This window comes from Otolemur garnettii, unplaced genomic scaffold, assembly GCF_000181295.1.
Source record: "Otolemur garnettii isolate 467f Iridium unplaced genomic scaffold, OtoGar3 scaffold00012, whole genome shotgun sequence".
Classification (NCBI taxonomy): Eukaryota; Metazoa; Chordata; class Mammalia; order Primates; family Galagidae; genus Otolemur; species Otolemur garnettii.
Window position 1 is genome coordinate 7,672,008 of NW_003852407.1, and position 20,254 is coordinate 7,692,261.

The 20,254-nt window shown below is 40.9% G+C and overlaps 1 protein-coding gene across 1 annotated transcript in view; it reads right to left on the reverse strand.

Annotated features, from left to right (window-relative positions):
- Window positions 1-20,254, reverse strand: part of SETBP1 (SET binding protein 1) — a 360,576-nt gene that overhangs the window by 10,464 nt on the left and 329,858 nt on the right. Inside the window, 1 exon segment of the mRNA XM_023510262.1 lies at window positions 13,513-13,683. Within this exon segment, the coding sequence (XP_023366030.1) occupies window positions 13,513-13,683 (171 nt within the window).

The following is a 20,254-nucleotide window of genomic DNA, read 5'->3' on the forward strand; positions in this document are numbered from 1 at the left end:
ACATTAACAGCCACTGAAACTGGCCATTGCTTTGTGGAATTGGTTTTTGAGCTTGAGGATAAGCCTTCCATTTAAATCTGTAAAGTTTAATTTTACTGGTTTTAGTCCAGCATTCTAGTCTGTTGTGAAATTTTTGAATCTTAATTTTGTTTTCTCAAAAACTACCCAGATTTTAAGGGATTTTCAAAGGGTTTGAATATTCTCAGAGTGAATGCCTGTTCCTTTAACTACTGGGCTGGATTCAAGTGACTCCAAGGCATGCTATCATTCTTCCCTTTATTGAAGTTTTCTAAGAAAAAAATGCCAATTTACAAAACAAAGTATCCCTATATTTCTCATAAAAACAATAAGCAATTTATACCAATTGCTTTAGACATTCACATATTTTTGCATCTGTCTGGTTAGCTGATGATGGATGTGCCACAGAAATAATAACTTTGCGTAGCCTACAGGTGTGTGTCCAACTCTATTATTTCTGTAGGTGTCAGAGAGAATATTGCATCTGATGTTGGATAGTGAAAAAAGTTTTGCATTTTTCTTTTATCCAGAGGCAACTCTCCTGCCCTAGTGAGGAAAAAAAAAAAAAAAAAAAAAAAAAAAGACAAGATAGAACAATCAGGCATGGTTCTAGTGCTTCCAAATTTCCACTGGAATTCAGCTTATAATTTAGTCTTAAAGCTTTTTACTAATGCTTCACATCTTAGTTAGCTACTCTTTATAAAATGCATCCATGGAATCCGATTTCTTTGTTTCTTTCTTTTCTCTTTTTTTCTGAGTCTCACTCTGTCACCCTGGGTAGAGTGCCCCGGTGTCATCACAGCTCACAGCAACCTCAAACTTTTGGGCTCAAGTGATCCTTCTGCTTCAGGCTCCAGAGTAGCGGGGACTACAGATGCCCACCACAATGCACGGTGGTTAGTTTTTTCATTTTTAGTAGGGACGAGTTCTTGTTCTTGCTCAGGTTGATCTCCAAACTCCTGGGCTCCAGCTGGTGATCCATCTGTCTTGGCCTCCCAGAGTGCTAGGATTACAGGTGTGAGCCACTGTGACTGGCTCATGGAATCTCATTTGAACATTAATCCATTTGCTCCCTTGTATGTTGCTTGTATACCTTGGATAGCACTTCACTTAGTCTGCCCTCTATTATGATTATGGGACTCTGTGTTTATCTTTCCTCTTAATTGCATTTTCCTCGGCACAAAGAAGGACCATTTCTTTGCCATCCTTATTTATTCTTGGAAGGGATAATGATTGTACCCCACTTTGTGCCAGGCACTGTGCTTTTCCTCACAGTGTTTTTCCCCTCCTGTGTTTTTCCTCAGGACTTACTCAACCTGAGATCAATCTCCATGGCTTGACCTAAACCAGCGTAGACTCGCTACTTTGTAAAGTTTGTGTGTGAGGCATGAAGGGGTTTTCGGAAGGAGATTCCAATCACTATAAATTAAATTAGATCCTCACATATTTCAGTTGTTCCCTACTCTCTTCAGAGCACCATTAACTGTTTGGAGACTCTAAGCTATGAACAAAAGTACTGTGAAAGATACACTGATACCCAAACTAATCCACAGAAGAAATGAAGTTTCAACGACAAAAACAAACTTGGAACTTAGTAAGAGCCAGTAAGAAAATCAGCTTGAACATTAAGGCAGCCTATTGGAATGAAATGATGTGCACTCCCTCCCAGGAAAAGGAACATATTATATTTAATTATCTAGCACTAAAACATATATACATGTGTGTATGTGTATACACACACATATATTTAGAGAGAGAGAGAGAGAGAGAGAGAAGGAGGGAGGAAGGGAAGGGAAGGGAAAAAGAGAGAGAAAATGAATGGTCTTCTTTCGTTGTTTTAAAGTAGAGCAGTTTGGGGTTCACAGCCAAATTGAATAGAAGGTGCAGAGCTTTCCCATATACTCCCCTGCCCCGACATATGCACAGCCTCCACCATGAATGGTCTTTTCATTGTCAAACATTTGAATCAGGACTGTAATGGTTTATTGTAGGGGAGGGGTCAGATGCTGTCCTGGCAAATATATATACATTCAAGTTCTGAGCACTATATCAGTAGTTTTTTGGGGGAAAAAAACGGTATTGTTTTAACTTTTTTTTTCAAACATAAGCTTGGACAGATTCAAGGCAGCAACTACGCCTTCCTTAATTTAAGATTTGACAATTTAAGAGGAAAAAGCTCATTCATCATCTTTCCCTTTAAGAGACCATAAATTATTGGCTCATATACCATGTGGCTTGGATTCTAGGAAAAGTTAGTGTAAACAAACCCAAGTTACAATGCGTGGAGTAAGAGAGTGAGTCATAAACAAAACACAGACATATGCTCTCATATAAATAAGGGCCTGGATCATCAGCTTCCCAAAGTCTGCTTCCCATTAATTATACAACAAAATGAACTTTCCATATGTAAAGCCCAAATCACTTCACTCTGACAACTTGTACAAGACAAAGACCAGAATTGTGGCTATTTAAGCACTAACAAAACTGGATTTCAAAATAAGAAAAGTCTTCTCAAAATATCTTCAGGTACTAGAAAACAGGAAGATCACTTAGAGGAGTGATTTTGAGCAAGGAAACATTCCCCTGGGAGCACAGCCTGTGGGAGGCTGATCTGGATCCCCTGTTGAACTTAGGGGTGATATTAAGCTTACTCTCTTTTGTTTTGAGTCCCTGCATTTTTCTGGGTCTAGCCCTGGGTGCACAGAGTGTTCACACACATTGCTGGGGCCACTGACCAGTGTAAAACCAGTTTGAATTTCCTCTATCAGTTTTTTTCTGTCTTCTGACACTGTCCACTGGTAGCACAAACTCACATTTCCTGATTATCTTATAAAGGCTATCTGGTCTCTCCTAGTTGAAAGAGTATCAAGGAAACAACAATTCCCAGGGAAGAGGATTCTCCAAACAGGTAAAAAACTCCAAGGAAGAAAGCTCTAAGGAGGGAAGCAGCTGAGTGTTCCTTGCATCCTCTCCAAAGCTGACTTCATAAAACGAACTAACAGTTAGCTTTCCAATGGACATTAAAACAACAGATATCAAACTTTAGGTGTCCTGGGTAGAGGACACAGTGGGAAAAGAAACTACTCTTTGCTAGTGGTGGTATAGATGGCTTTCAACCATTTATTCACTCAGTGATTATTTTCCTAACGTCTATGCTTTTGTAGCATACCTTAGACCACACAGGGAAGTGGATTGCTTCCTTCCTAACCTCAAATGACGGGGAAGGTTTTGGAAACTTGCAGTGTGGCCTGAGGTGCTTCTCAGGCTTCTTCATTTAAATTGTGATAGCAACCACAGCAGGACCTTCACATCCCCATCCTACAGAGACCTGGAGGGTAAGTCATTTTCCCAAAGGCACACATCTCAGAAGTCCTGGACTCAACAGCCCAAGCAAGGGCTTCCCCATTCAAAGCCAGTGTCATACCATGTTTGCTTAAGAAAGCAAAGAAGACAGGAGGCCAGAGCAGTGACTTTCAACCCATGTGCCATAGCTCCCTGGTGTGCCCTGAGAGGATCTTAGGTGTGCTGAGAAAACTGTTAAGGATCATTAATTAAATTATTTTAAAAAGAAGTTCAAAGCACAGTAAGTATATATATATTTTTAACTTTTTTCTTTTTGATCAACCTAAGTGTGCCACGCAAATTTAACTCTAGGTTCAAATGTGCTGTGAGATAATAAACGGTTAAAAAACACTGAGCTAGATAAAGACAGAAAACTGAACTTCCCTGTCAATTTTATAATCCTGACTGCACCGGAGTGCCAGATTTCTCTTGATTTCACAATCCCAAAGACCTTTTCCAAATCCCAAATTCTGTCATTAAATAACAAGCTGTTGCTGCAGATCACACTCGTTACACGTGTTGGGTTTCGTGTGCCGAGAAGTGTGTGTCTTCATCCAACTGCTTCCTCTAGTTCAAACACTTTCTATGGTTCCCTCACATCAGCATACTAAGGGAAGCCGGTAAGGGCCATCGAGGAAGCTGGCATAGGGACACGAGGGACATGGTAAACTAAAGACAGTATGGTCCATCTAATGGGGCAAATGTTACCGTGTTCCAACCAACTGTTGCCACGTAGAAGGAAATCTGAGCCCAAAGTTGCCAGATAGTCTGAGTTAAAACCTTCCCTGGGACAAGGGAAGAGTGATTGTGGACAGTTATTGGCCTATGGCTGTCACTGAGCTATTCTGGGTATTACTGCTGAGTGGTAACCATGCCTTATTCTAGAATTTCAGGTATTCTTATGTTCTGGCCCCAAACTTCTCTTTTACCCTCATCTGCCATTTTTTCCACATATACTGCTGTCTCAGAAATGAAAGCCCATTCCTTCAATTTCGGTCTGCTAATCTAATTTCTCAACTCTTCTTTTGCCAGACCATCTTACTATCTTCAGAACTCCCTTGGTATGAATCAGCTGAAAGTTAGTGACCAGTGAATTGCCAAATGATAGCTCTACTAGCATCTAAGATTGCTATTTAATCTTTTCATTAAAAATTTTATTTGGTCATCTCATGTTTTAGAGTTAGGCCTTCCCAGTTAGTGTGGAAACTCCCCTAGGGCAGGAGCTAATCTTCTACTCCTAATCTTCTACTACTTCTAATACTTCTACTACTTCTACTACTTCTAATACTTCTACTTCTAATCTTCTACTCTACTTACATAGATTTGAGTGCAATGTGGCATGTGCTTAAAAAAATTGACCATTTTTAACAAAGCCTTGTAGATGTTCAAGTAAGATGAACTTGACATAGCAATAAATACCCTCAAGGGTATGGGCTTGGACTGTGTCCTCGGGTATGGGAATGTGGAAGGAGGGGAGAGGGCAATGGTCCTTTTCTAAAGGATAGTTGATGGATGTTATGATCTAAGTCCTATATGACTAAGCTATTATATGACTTCACATGATTAAATCCCAACATGACATAACTTCATTTTTGACATCAGAGAGGTCATAAAATACTTATATATTCAGTTTTTAATATGTGATAGGTCTTTTCATCTGCTATTTCATTTCTTTCTTAGCAATGCCTAAAAAAAGGCAAAAGTTATTTTTTTCCATTTCACTGATGAGAAAACTTGGAGACCCAGAAGTCTCAGTAAGACTCAGGAATAAATTGAAAAGTCCTATAGTACTGTAATAAGTCCTCCCCGCTAACTGGTGAGTGTTCTCTCTCTCTTCCTGTCTCTCTACTTCCTCCTCTCTTTTTCTCTCCCCCTCTCGTTCTTCATCACATCTGTCTCTCAATCCTTTCTCTCTTCTCTCTCCCTGCCTCCTTTCTCTCCACGCCTCTTCCCTATGTGTTTGCTCTCTTCTCTAAGTCTGACTACCGCCTGCCTGGACCACTCAAGATCATTCTTAATGACAGTCATTACATAGTTCTTCCACGTTGCCTGAGGCCATTTCTGCAGCAATGAGCAGAAAAGACTTTGCTCCCCCCTCAACCCCCACCCCCAGTCTCAACAGCTGGGCTTACTGTGCCAACTTCACTAGAACCAAGAAGTTTTTCAAAAACTCTCCATTAATTACAGAAAGCCCCAAAAAAGCACTGTGCCCCCTTCTCATTAGCACAGATGCTTTCAGTTGCAACTAAATTATCTTGCCACCATTAAACCAACAATCTAATTAGACTTCTGGAAATGGAAAGAGCCCGTGAACCAGGCAGGCCCCACACTTTCATCTCAAAACTGATCATAAAATATTTGTGCCTTTTCGTTCTTTGCTGCACAAAATCTGCGCCTCTGAGAGTCTCCTTTCATTCTCTCTCGTTTATAAAGAGGAGCTTGAATATTCGATATAAAATGAGTATCTTAATAGAAATCGCTTCACGTATGGGAGGTTTGCTTTTCCACGTTTCTCTGAGTGTGGAGTCCTCATTACAGTAATCGCACCTGACTCCCCTCTGTTTCTGCTGCCTCACAGCCAAACCTCCCAAAGGCTTCAGTGGAGGTGTGAATGATACTATCGCTGGGAAGAAGATAAAATGTATTATTATCATGATTTTTAAGAGGCTCTGACTGTGGCATGAGGTGGTTAGGAGCATAATCTGTATGAAGCATTCAGAAAAGATAAATTGAGTTAAACTCACAGACACAGCGCATTCACACCTGTCATTAAACCTCTGTGTTCCTTAAAATCTGAGCTCTGGAGAGAAAATAATTAGTTAAATTAAGTCCAGATATGTTTACTGAGTATGAACTATGCACCCAGCACTACAAAAGGTTTTGACACTCAAATATGATTATGAGTTGCTATATAGCAAGGCTCCTCCCGGCTTTGGTGTCTCTGATTTTCTTTCCATGGATCTGAAAGTTCTGGGAATTCAGGAAATGCCCATTATTCATTGAAGGAGGCAAAACTTAAGTAGGAAGTGCTGCTGTCTGGCCACAATGCAAGACCATCACGTATAAAATAATTAAAGTGCAACATGGGCTTATGCCTTCCACCAACTGGCTCAAACAGAAAACCCTAGGGAACTTCTGAATAGAGGAAGACACGTAAGTGTGCATGGCCCTCCTCTGCATAAACCAGGACACTTGTACTGCACAGACAATGCTAGATAGGCTGACTGGAGAATAAGCTTCCTCCAAGCCCTGGGTCTTCACCAGGAGCTGGACTGAACAAAGGAGGCTGGAAGCCTCCCAGGTCCCTCTCAAGTTACTCCTCTGATGAACATTCTTGGGGTGGTTTACTGCTTCTGGTTCTGATATAGAAAATAAAGGCAAATTGTTACCTCTCAACTCTAGTGCATTTAATGCTAGAGTGTATACTGTCGTGCACCAGATCCTTTGTGCAGGAAGCAGCTGTTGCTCAATGCATTTTGACCAATATTTAATGATTACTTATTGTTTGCCCACCTCAGGGCTAGGCATTAGGGTTTTAAAGTCTGATAAGGTCTGACTATAGGAGATATGTGATCCTCTTGTCTGGTGTGGGACCCAGGTATGAGCACAGACACTGTATTAAATGGAGGGATCAATGAACAATGGCTTGTGGGGAGTCATAGCAGCACAGGGGATGTGGGATCCAACTTCACATAGGCATGGTGGTCAAAATGGGTGCCAGAGATGGCTTCTCAGAGTTGAAGACACTTCTGCTGAGTCCTGAATAATAATCATAAACTAGCCATCCAAAGGGCATGAAGGGTGGGCAAGGAAGAGAAAACATTCCAGGGCAGAAAAGAGGTAATAACAATAATAATAACCACAGCAGCAGCAGCAGCAGCAACAGCAGTGATAGTAACATCCATTTGCTGGACTCTGTGCCAGGTACTTTGCTAAGATTTTCACAATGGTTGCCTCATTAATTCCTCACTATAATCTTCTCTTCTAGCTATTGTTTTCCCCATTTTACAGATGTGAACACTGAGGTCAGAGAACACCAAGTTGGTGAATGCAGCACTGACATTTCAGTGCAGGCGATATGGGGCAAGAGCATATTTAACTTAGAAACCAGGCAAATGGAAGGGTGTAAGTCCTTTCAGGGCTGCGCAAGGAGTACTAATTATCTATGTGTGTCCTGATGGAACTTGCTATTGACTCCTGATTAAAGGCCCAGAATTTGTCAGTTTATAAGTTAGCTTGTGGACTTTTGACTAGCAAAGATGCAGTGATTTTTGTTGCATAGAAGAGATAAGGACGTTAATGGAGCAATCTAGCCCAGCCTGCCGCCTCCAATGTCTATATTCCTATAAGGCCCTGTTCCTCTAATTCTCCTTTGGACCAGATTTATCACCATGCTATTTTCTTTATTAAAGAATTGAATAAATTTTTGATAAGAATTTTTTAAGTTTTTTGAAAATAATATTCTGACAGTGGCGATCCCAAAGGATTTTAGAGCTGGTTGAAAATTCCCAGGGAACAAGACTGGAACAGAAAGCAGGGGTCAGATTTTCTGAAGAGTTCAAGGCTTTTCTGGGGTGCTATAGCCATTGGAACAACTCAGGTGCCCTAGGACATCCAGATTAAGTCAGAAAAGGATTTATTTCTTCCCTTGGGGAATGAAGTTTCTCAGAAGGCCTTTGGTGTGTGATTGGGAATTCAGGGAAGCAGCTTCCAGCTCTGCTGGGTCTCTTGGTGGTCCAGAGCTGGGCGAAGGGAGCTTTCCACAAGCCTACTGCATTCAGCACGGCTTTCTAGGCAAATGCAGGCCCATTCTGTGGTGCTTCCACGTGAGAGCATAGGTAGTCCTTTCCAGACAACTTGACTGAGCTTTATTTGCTCTGGATAATTTTTGGAAAGTTTCCCAGTATATATTTTAAGTGATGAGTCTGGGCTTGTAGGAATTTATTTACAATTTTAAGACTTCTTTGATGTATGTACTTATGGCCCTTGGATGTTGCAAATCCTATTAATGCACATATTTATTTCCTCTATTTTGGTTCTTTTGAAAGACAAAACTTTTGGCTGAATTTATCTGTTGTTATATGTTGGTTAGAAGCGTCAGATCACTATTCTACATAAGACAAAAAGCAAGTGGAGGAAATAATTGTGTCATTCTCAAATTCTTATTCATCACTTTTTTGGTACTTGGATATTATTTCGTTATTCCAAGCCTCTTCCCATAAGTGACAGCTGGCAAAGAGAAAAATCGGGGATCGTAGAATTTGGGAACTAGATGAAATTTTCATAATATTTTGTTTCAGCTCCTAGCAAACTAAATTTCATTCTGATTTTATTGTAATTAAGAGTTCCTACCATTATTTGTAAGGGTAATTTTTCAAGATTAAAGTTTTTCATCTTGATTACAAATACCAGTTAGTTGTGATTGGGCTGAAAGTTTGGTTAATAACTAAACGATTTACTTAATATTAGTCTCTGCCATGAGAAGCAAGATGTCTAAATATTCAATGGACTTCAGAAATTTAAATATTTTCACTTACTTATAGGTGCTGATAATTGTAAACAAGGTAGATCACTTGGCTTATGAGAATAATGGATTAGCCTTGATACACAACAGACAGAAGCTAAGAACTGTGTTCACTCTATTTCCTTCTGTTATCTCTAACTGAGCTACACCTCGAGCAGTTGCGATTGGTGATAGCTTCCCTGATACATGTTTTCTTTTTCCTCCTGGTACTTCAGATGAGAGAATATTGGTGTATGAGGGAAAGAGAGAGACAGAGGAACAAGAAGTACACACTTGTTTTACCACCATTCCTTATTTGGATTTTTAGTTGCAAAACCAAAATCCTAGAGATTTTGTTTTCTTGATATTTTACCGAGTTCTTACCACCATTCAGACTCTAATTATTAATATAGATTTATTTTAAATATAAAATGGGAAAACATATTTCAGAAGTGAAATCATGAATCCTCTACATTGCATGACCTCCCTGAGAAGTTTGTTTAATATGCAGAAGGTCAGAAAAATTAGCCTGAGTTATTCTGGTAGGGATTATCTGATGTGATTATTAAATCGTTATTGGGCCAGTGTAACAGAAGTTATTCACATTATGCATCACTTTGAACAAACTTTATGGGAGCTTTTACTGCATTAGCTCTAATTACTCACAATAACGATGCAGCGCTCCCTTGAATCAGACCTCCTTTGCCGCACCCGGGGATGGCGGTGGATCAATAGCTATTGAGCAGTTTGATAACGAAGGCTGACCTGCTCGAGCACCACTGGCAGCCACCCCCATCCTCCCTCCCAGCAGCTCAGAAACTGACACGTTCTCAGCCGGCCATCCTTTCCCGCGTCTCCTTGAATACCCACTTATATAAATCAATAACTTCGTAATCAGCACGCCTTCCAGACTCTGGGAAGCTATAAACGTTGCCCCAAATAAGACCTCAAATAAGGAACTGGGGGTCCCCTGTTTACAAGCATCGGCATGTACATGCACAGACACAAGCTAAGATAGACGTAGTTTTAAATGTTTGACCTACATTCATTTCTCCCATATTATAATGTGCATAAAGTAAAGTGAGAACATTCCTTTCTTCACTTTTAACCAAACATCACCTGTTTGAAAAGCACTGTTAGAATTACAGATTGATTAATTATTTGGCAAGTATTTGCCAACAGCCTACAGAGTGCCTGTCAAATATTTTCCATTTAATTGTTAAGTGGTTCCAAGTATGTTCCCGGCATGTTTTTCTCAGATGTCTCCCACCCAATTCAGTTCTATAAAAGCACACAGTTCCTGCCTCAAAACCATTCATTTGACTCAGTGATTGTTTACTGAGAATGTCCTAAGTGTCAGGAACTGTGCTAGGTACTTCGGCATCCATTATATTTGAATGAAAGGAATTTGTAACTAATTGAATTATGTCAGTATCTTCGTATTTCAGTAAATGATTTCTTAAATAGATTTTGCTTTATAAGCCACTTAGTCTATCTCTTCTTTTCTTTTTATTACCCCCCTACTCCCGGTGTTGTCTGGTTCAAAATCACTCTGAAGAAATGATAAACTACTGGAAGATGAAGTAATTCTAAATTATCTTGCTTATAGTGAAAAATGAAAAAGGCTCTAAAGCAAACAAAAATCAACTGAGTTTTCTCATCAGAAGTATATATTACTATTGCACAAACACCCAATTAAATAAAATTAAAACCAGGATCTATTAACTGCCTACCATGTGCTTGGCTTTGGTTAAAGTTATCCATCTCATCAAATTATGAGTGTCACTCACTAGTCACCAAAGGAAGTAGGAGTCCACAGTTATGGAGAAAGAAATCTGCCTTTGCTCATGTTGGGCCGATGACAGAAGCGGTATTCCCCTGGAAATCAGGCAGTAAATCAGGATATTTGGGTTCCAATCCAATTGTATGACCTCAGGCAAATCTCTGAATCTCGGGAGGCATAAGTTTCTTCACATGTGAAACAGAGCACTGGCTGTGAGCCCAGCCGTGTGTTCCTAACTCTCTCAGGTTTGTGGGAAGTTGTTTATCTATGGGGAGTGAAATCTCAGGAAAGTCTGGCTTCCAGCACCTGGGGTAGAACTCTGGCCTATTTCCCCCTAAAGTTCCAGCTCAGCAGCCTGAGACCCGGAATTGGACCAAATCTGTGAAATTCTCACAACGATCTCATTTTAGTGCTGCCAAAAATGAACAGCCATTCCTGCATCCTGAAACCAGAGAGTTTTTTAGCTCAGCTATGATTACCAGAGAGGCAGGTTTAAAAGTTTAATACCCACCTGTTTCTACTGCCTGTCTGGCATATTTGTAAATAATCTACTGAATGTGAATAGAGGGGGCCAGCCCATGAGAGCAGGAGAGCCCAGAAACGGGCTTCCTCTCAATGGGAAGAATGCAGGGGAAGAAGATGAATTGCACCTGTCTTTTGCCCCTGGGAAATAATCTGTGCTTGGCAAGCAAAGGAGGAAACACACAGGCTAATTTCTGAATCCGTAAAAGGCGGTCTCTAGTGCTTAACGGACGAGGTCAGATAAGCAATTATGTGGATGGATAGTGCAGACCATGATCAAATCTTTTGCTTCAGCCAAGTGACATCTTCCTTGAGTTCTAGGCATGGCAGCAGTTCTCACTTCCAGGACTCTGCCCAATGCTGCCTCTGCTGAGACATTCTCTCACTCTCCCACAAAGCAGTTTCTTATATCAAGTCTCAAGGAGTAGCTGCTTCTGAATTCCTCTGTCACTTTCCCTCCTTTGACTTCTTGTGCTCCTTGCTGGCATCATTTTCCTGGCACTTCCACACCAAGTGAAAGTGCATGATCTTATCAGAGGGACGACCCCATTCCTTCAGAACAAGATTTCCCAAACAGCATTGGATAGAACATCGTTTCCAAGAGGTGTTAAGAGCTAAGTCTCAGAAAAAAACAAGTTGTGTGGTCACATAAGAATGGGAAATTCTGTGTCCCTCTCTCCTGGAATCTCACAATGGACATTAGTCAATTAAAGGCTCTGGAAAGTCCTGCAGGAAGGAAACAGGTCCTAGGCAGCAGCATTCCCTATCCTTACTTGACAATGAAAACACCTTTTATCACAAACCACCTGATATTCTGCTGAATTCTATTTGAAATGTGTCATTCCAACTATTTATTTCTATCATTTCAATGGGGCTCATTTTTTAATTGCCAGTCATTTCAATGGAGGAGCTAGGTATGTAGATAAACTGGGTTCTCTCCTCAAAGCAACCTGCTGAATTAGAAAATGAATTTGGAGTACATATTATTAATGAGTCTCTTCTTAGGGTTCTAATTATAATAGGCACTTCTACAGACTGAAATACGCTCACCCCATTTGCCAATACGTAGTATATTAGCTCAACAGATGTTTATGGAAGGTGTCACCATTCTGCATGCGGTGAAGACAGAAACAATCCAAATTGTTGATTCTACTTCTGGGGTACATTCAGTTTTGTCACAGGGGAGAAGAAGTTAAATAAAAGGCATGTTTTAATGCAGTCATGAGATGGAGGAAATGCATGGTAGAGACTCTAGCCTAGATACTAGGGGTGTTTGCAGGAGCTGTGACAGGCTGGGTCATGGAGTTTTGTGGGATGTGAATAGGAACTAACTGGGTAAGGCTGTCCCCAAGCTTAGGTGCTAAGCCAAATTCAAGGCCTGCTTCTTGGCAGCAAGGATGAGCTAGGCAGAGTGGGGCATGGCAGAGGAGCTGGTGGGAGATTGTGTGTGTGGGGACCAGAACAGGGCAGAGATAGAATGGGCTAGGCTGCAGAGAACTCAGGATGTCTGAGAAAGTTTGTATTTTGTCCATTGCTGGCGAGGACTCTGGGGACTATTAAGAAATTCATGAAATCACAGGGTAGAAGGTATTAACACCTCAGAGAAACTCAGTGGTAACTGTATTTCAACCCCGATGAGGAGGGCAAGCAGTAAAACCCAATGGTTGAGGGCATGCGCCATGGGACCTTGACTGCCCCTGGGTTCCTGGGGAAGCTTCTTCACTCTCAGCTTCCTTTTCTGAAAATGAGAATACATGTACATGGCTCCCTACAAAAGTTTTAAGACAGACTGTGTTATGGTCCATTATTCATTTCTAAGAAAAATAGTCGTCATCCTTACTGATTCACCTGGGCAACTTTTGACTTGCTTGGTCTATCAGTGTTGCAAGGAGGGTTTGATTTGTTTCCATCCACATGGATTTTGCATTTCTTGATGTCTATGTATCTCAGAACTTTCACAATGACCCATATTTATCCTATAGAGTTTTTTCAGGAGTTACCTGAGATAACATGTATAAGACTTTGATGCTGAGACTAATAATTATGAAAACTTCACAAAGAGTAATTAATATTGTTATCATTTAATTGCTACTCAGCACACAGGTATTAGAATAACTGAAAAGCTTTTCAGTGTCCGCTTCCTTCCAGATTCCCAGGTGATCTCCTTCCCTTCTGAGAACCCCTCCTACCTGAAAAACCCAGTGCTGAAAGAACCCCATGTTGAGTGTCAATAGGAGCTTGACTAAACCGAGGGCTCTTACCTGTATTCAACAGAACATTTCCAGTGGGCCTCTCCACACTCAAGAGTGTTGGGGAGAACTCAAAGCATCTGAAAAGTGCTCACCTGCATCCGATGTTGCTGCGGATGCAGCAAGGAGAGATAACACGGGGGCTGGTGGGATTGCAACGCTGTCAACCACAGCCGGCTTCTTCCTGGTCATCATGGCGGACACTGAGCCCTCATTCTTACTGTGTGTTGCTGTCTGGTCCACTTTTAAGTGGGGACTTGGCATTCCTAAAAAATAATAATCCCAGAGCTTGTGGTTACTTTAAAGAAAAATGAAACCTGAGAGTAATTGGAGAAAATGGTCAAATGATTTGACCTCCATCTCACACAGAATCAGATTCTAAAATGTTTAAAGGAAATAAAAAAGTAGCCATGATTGGTTTGGTTGCGTGGCAGAGGTTAGGAGTGATAGCATTCCAGGTCGCTGCCTGGAGCCAGGGCATGGGGCTAATGAAGCCGAATAATCCCTCGGACATCCTTTTGCCTTCTGAGGATAAACATTCCCATTTTCACAGAGGCCACACTGGGATTCACGAAGGGGGCTCCAGAGCAGAGAAGTGGCTCCTGCCTTAGTGAGACATCTCATCTCATCTACCTGGGTAGATAAGACAACATGAGAAAGACAAACTGGCTGTAAGCCTGTATAGGCTGGCATGTCCTTCATCCTAAGTGCTGGGGATTTTTAGGATGCAGAGATCAATGTGGGAGGAAGAGAGAAAAAGCTTTGCTGAGCTCATGCTGCAGCCACAGGATGGTTGAAAGTCATTCTTGATGATCAGAAGAGCCAATGCTACATCATGGGTGGAGAATGAACATGGTGCAGACAAGAGGCCAGCTTGCCAGAGGTGGAAGGTGCTTTGTTGGACTCAATGTTCTAAGAATCTCCAGGCTAAGGGAGAGCTGATTTGGGGGCCCATGAATGTCTGGCCATAGCAAGCATCATAGGAAATGTTACTAAGATGCCAAAAAGCACTGGTAAACTCTTGTGAGGTACCTCTGCAAGGGCCTGAATATTTGCTATACAACAAACTGCAGGAGCTGCTCTGCAAACAGGTTTCTTGAGTTTGAATCCAGGCTCTGCCAGTGTCCAGCTGTGCAATCAGGAACAAGATACTTAATCTCTCCATGCTTTCAACTTCCTCACCTGTAAAAATGGGAAGGTACTCACTACAAGCACTAGCTTGTAGGGGTTTTGTAACCACTCAATCAATGCAAGCACTCAGAACAGCGTCCAGTGCATAGTCTATGCCATTTAAGTGTCTACTATTATTACTCCTGTTCTTGCTACTCTCCTTATTACAACCACCTGCTTCCTCAGAGCCAATTGTAACCAGAAAACAGTGGCTAAGTTCTCATCCCTGGCATGAATGATCAAGGATTTCTGAGCCCCTCCTCCAGTTTCCAAAACGTATCCAAACATAAGTCTACAGGCTAAGGATGTCTGAATCTGTGTCAAATGGTTTTCTATTCAGCATTTCTTCATCTGTAGGCTACATGCCACTAACAGAAACAACAAATGGGTTTTATCCCAGTAGTTCTTGACCCTTTTCCCATCCCAAACACCCTGAGTGATGTAATTCCCTCCCAGAGCAACATTCTCTCACTGCCACAGTGCGATTGGCTTCACTTGGGTCTCATGACAACTCTGTAGCAGGTAGTGTGGATATTACTATTTTCTCAGTTTTACAGCTGAGGAGAACACATTTCTAAGAGGTTAAGGAATGGGTAAACTCATACAGTTCTTAGTGCCAGAGCTGGAAATTTCCAGGTAGCTGGACACTAAACGCTGTGATCATGTTGGTCCACCTGACCATGACCCTGCCCTGTTGATTGCACATTTCAGGCTGAGGATAGAGAGGTGTGAGTATCACACCTGCCTAAGGCACCTGTAACCACCTAAGGAAGAAAGTTGTGCTGATACGTGCCTTCCACTATGTTTTTCCTACTTTCCCTTCTAATCTCTGAAACTCCTAGTCATGATGCTGTGAATAATGTCAAATTCTATGACCGAGACTGCAAGACACAACCATTGAGAAAAGTGTAGCCAACGCGTATAGCATGCTCTGGTGGTAAAATACGCAGCGGTGCGAGTAATAGGCTAGATACAGACGTATCACACACTTAAAATGTGTCTGATATCACCTCTAAGGAGATACATCTGAATAGTTGACAGTGGTTATTCTCAAGGAAGAAGAACACAGAGACTGGTGAGCAACAGGGGTGTGTACTTTTACTCTTTAGCTTTCTTTATTGTTAATATTTCTCAAAGCCACAAATGTATATTGAACTTTTTATTTCCACTGAGAAAATAAACATAGTTTAGGGAACACCTAGAAGTCAATCAGAGCATGGGCATTGGGGTAGAGTGACTGATGTGCTTTGACAATTGGCTGTTAAAAAATCTAATAATGGGGAGATCAGGCGTGAGTCTGATGAAAATCCCCCATTTTTGAAATGTACCGTTGTATTATGCACCTTAGGTGAGGTCTTACCAAATACCCTCCCTCCTCCCGGCCTCCCCCCACTTCTTTCTTTCTTTCTGGACTATAGTTATTTTTTAACATTCATATGAATGTATAGGTGATTATATGCTGTTTTCATAGTAGTATTGAGTACCTGGGATACTTTTTCTTCCATTCTTGAGATACTTTACTAAGAAGAATATGTTCCAGGTACATAATACAATGGTACATTTCAAAACTATTAATAATAGAGTGTAAATGTCTTACCACAATAAATAAGCAAGTGAGGTGATAGTTACATTCATTAGTTCAATGTAAGCATTCCACACTGTTTATCAGTTCAGCACACTGTACCCCATAAGTGCATTAATGGACACATTAATGATTTAATAAAGAAAAAAAATCTCCCATTTTGGTGCTCTGTACCATCATAACAGTACTTCCATCAAATGGATGAGGCATACATTCCATGGGGTACCTCTGGAACTCTAAGCCTTTGGAGTTCTATTGGGAAACAGATCCTTTGGAAAAACTGATTGATATGTCGTTTTCATATCTGTGGACACAAGTTGAGAAGGCAATTCTTTGAGATTATCATATGCTTGGGGGAAGGAAGGCTACAAATAAGAATAGTCGTGGGACTTTTACACTGTTGGTAGGACTGCAAACTAACACAGCCTCTTTGGAAAGAAGTATGGAGAATCCTCAAAAAGCTAAAAATTAACTATCCGTTTGATCATGCAATCCCATTACTAGGCATCTACCCAGAAGAAGGACATTTGCACTAGAGCTTGTTTATCACAGCTCAATCTATGATTGCCAAGATGTGCAAACAACTTAAGTGCCCATCAACCCATGAGTGGATTAATAAACTGGTATATGTATACCATGCAATACTATCCAGCTTTAGAAAAAGATGGAGACTTCACATTTTTTAAATTAACCTGGATGAAGTTGAAACATATTCTTCTTAGTAAAGTATCACAAGAATGGAAAAGCAAGTAACCAATGTACTCAATACTAATATGAAGCCAGTGGATGACCTAAAACATACGCACTTAAGAGAAAAACTCAATTCAATTCAAGTTGAGGGAAGGCGGGAGGAGAGAGAGGGGAGCAGAGAGGGGGATGGGTGCTATATCACCTAATGGGCACAATGTAAGAGTATATGGCATACCTCCTGGGTGTTGGACACACCTACAGTAAGGACTTCACCTAATAAATGCAAACATTGTAACCTAATCATTTATACCCTCATATTAATCAAAAATTAAAAAAATAGTCATGGGATATAGAACTCTCTCTTGGGAACAAACTGATGCAAGTAATTTTAGTTGTACCCATTTTTATGCAAATGTTGAAAATCCAAATTAGTCTTGATCCACATCAGTTCATTAAAGTTGATCTGACCAGACCTCCAGTGGGCATACTTTGCTACTAAAGTGTTTAGGCTACAAAATACATTGAAAGTCATAAAGTGATGCTTCAAATATGCTATAGTTCCGAGTGTCACTATGAGCTCTCTCTAAAACCTTAGATAATGCAGAATTTTCTAGCTTATAGTGCTGCTTTGTAGTTGCCATCCAATGAACTTGAAAACAAATTGAAAAAAGAAAACAAAACAAAAAAGAAGCCTGACTTTTTCTCCATCATTTGGGGGTTTTAAATGGATGATGGAGATAATCCCAAAAATAACATACACAGGCAAGAATATTAAATAAACTTTAAACAAAGGCTAATCTAAGAGCACTTAATACCCCACAAAATCTCTCTAAGGGCAGAGGTCTCTGGATACTGAATTGGGTAACCGCTCCTTGGGGAGAGCGCAGGACAGTTGGCCGTGGAAGTCTTCATTTCCCCTCATTCCAGGTGGCAACGGATGCTCCACAGTGCGAAAAAGCTAAGTGGCAGGGCATTTGGACAATTTCTTCCCAGCATGACCCTGGCTTCTCTCCACAGAAGGGGATTCTTGAGACGGGAGGTTGATTACATAAAAGCCCAGAAATAGCCTTATACTGACAGCACCCCTGAGATGTAGCACTGATGCTTCCCCAGGGACAATGAGCAATGCCAGGGGTGCCTTGGTCTTGCAAGGGGTCGCTGTCTCAAATTCACCAGGCAGTCTCAATGGAGCACACTCTTGGTAGATGTGTTCAGGGCATCCCTAAAGCCAGCACAAGAGAAAGTGCACTGAGGATTGCATATTTGGAGGCTAGTACGTTTTTGAAGGAGGAAATAACAATGCTAATAACTTTGTGGATCTAACATCTGTTCATAATTAAAAGACAGAGCCAAGAGGAAATAAAAAAAAAGCTAAGGCTATATAAAAACATTCTGCTGTAACCTGTTGACCTCCATTGACAAATTAAAAAAAAAAAAAAATCTTTGAATCCATGCTATGGCCAGCGTAGGAACAGTCACTCATTTTCAAAGGTAATTTCTCATGGACCACTTATCCCCTCAAACCTCTACCTGTACACTGTGTTTGCATTAGGGACTTGATTTATGGATTCCTACTCCTTCGATGCAGAAGCTGACTTCCTGTTGCCTTGGTTACTTGGAGCTCAGTTCAAGGTTAAAATACTCCCAAATCAAAATCGGTGGCAGGCGCTGCATCTAGCGGCCAGGTTATTGACTGCCCCAGGATGCGAAAAGGTCAGAGACCAAAGCACTGTTTACTGCCTTAAGGGTGAGTCAATAGCTTCAATATTTCGATTCTGTTTCTTCCGAAGTAGTAGTTGCTGCTCAATTACCTCTTCCCCAGGTTGCTCAAGGTCACAGAGGTCGTGGAGGAAAAGCAGGGTCTATGGTGGCTGACTTTCCCAGGATCCTTTTAATGAGCTCTGTGACCTTGGATAATAAAAACCAGCCTCACCTTAGAGAAATTTGTATGTTGTGCTATGCTTTGTAAAGCTAGTTACCTACTTTATCTCATTTTCTCCATAGGGGAGGAAGCAAACAAAACCCCTTTTTGAGATAGCTAATATTTACTTCCCTTTCCTAGATAAGAAAATGGACATTCAGAGAGGTCAGAGGATTTATCTAAAATCACACAGCTGGTAAGAGGTGGTAAGATCTAGATCCTCTGACTCCCAGCTGGGTCCTCATTCTGCATAGTTTCTTTGCCATGAAGAAATGGAAGAAATGATTCCTCATTGAGGAAATGTGTGTAATTCCTTTTGTGAGATCTACTGCTCAGCACAGCATATCTGGCAGATAGTGGGCAATTCATGTAGCTTGTTGAACAGTTTAATCAGTTTTTTTAATTCTAAGATTTGCTAATGCAGATATTTCCTGGTGACAAAAGCTGGTATGGTGAGGCTGACACCACTGGGAGGGTTGGTCCCTTCAGTCATCTCCCTGGTTCCCTCACCACTGCAGGATGCAAGTTTTGGCATAGCCTGATGCTTATGTTATACTGCACAGTTAATGGTTTTAAGTTCTGCAAAGAGCTTTGACATGTATTATGCTCTTTGTCCCTTGTAGCATCCCTGTGGATGACAAGAGGCAGATGGTGAAACCCCCAAAGTGCAAATAAGAAACAGGGGCACAGAGGACAGGGTAATTTGGCCAGGCTAACATATCATGTGTGCGGACAAAACCATGCTGGAACCCATGTCCTTGACTCAATTCAATGTTCTTCCTTTCCCAAGATCACACTGACTTTTGAGTAAACTAGTAAATGATATATTTTTCACAAAAGAAAACTACTCTTGAAAACTTAGTAATAATTCCCTCACTAAATATTCAAGTCTCTATTCAAATTCTTCCATGGCTCTTTTTTTTTTCTTATTTGAAAATGAACTTTATTCATGGCAATAAGGGGAATCTAGGTTACAGAAGAAACTGAATCAAGTAATATAGATACTCTTAGGATTTTGAAAATAATATTTTTTTCTGTGCCCGAGTCAACAAAACACTTATTTTGTTGCATCATCTCTTTTATTAATTCAACAAATATTCATTGAACATCTATCATACCAGGGATAATGGCATTAGGCAAAGCAGTTAAGAATTACATTCTAATAATTACTGCATAGCATAAGGGTAACTGTCACTTCTATAAGAGCAATGAAAGACCCTCATGTACTTCTTTAATCATGGAAAAGGCAATCTCTCTGCTACTCATCTTTAGAGAAGCTTCCAGATAAATACAGCCTCACAGACCTAGAGCTTAGCAAAGAAAGGCATCCTTTGGGCACATTAGAAAAAGGCCTGGCTTCCTGTGTGCCCACACATCCCTGGGCTCATGGCTTGGGGATAGGAGAGTGGGCTAGATTTTAGTCTCATTTTCTTCCTATAGAGAGTGAACAACCTGCTCAATCAGAGATCATGGC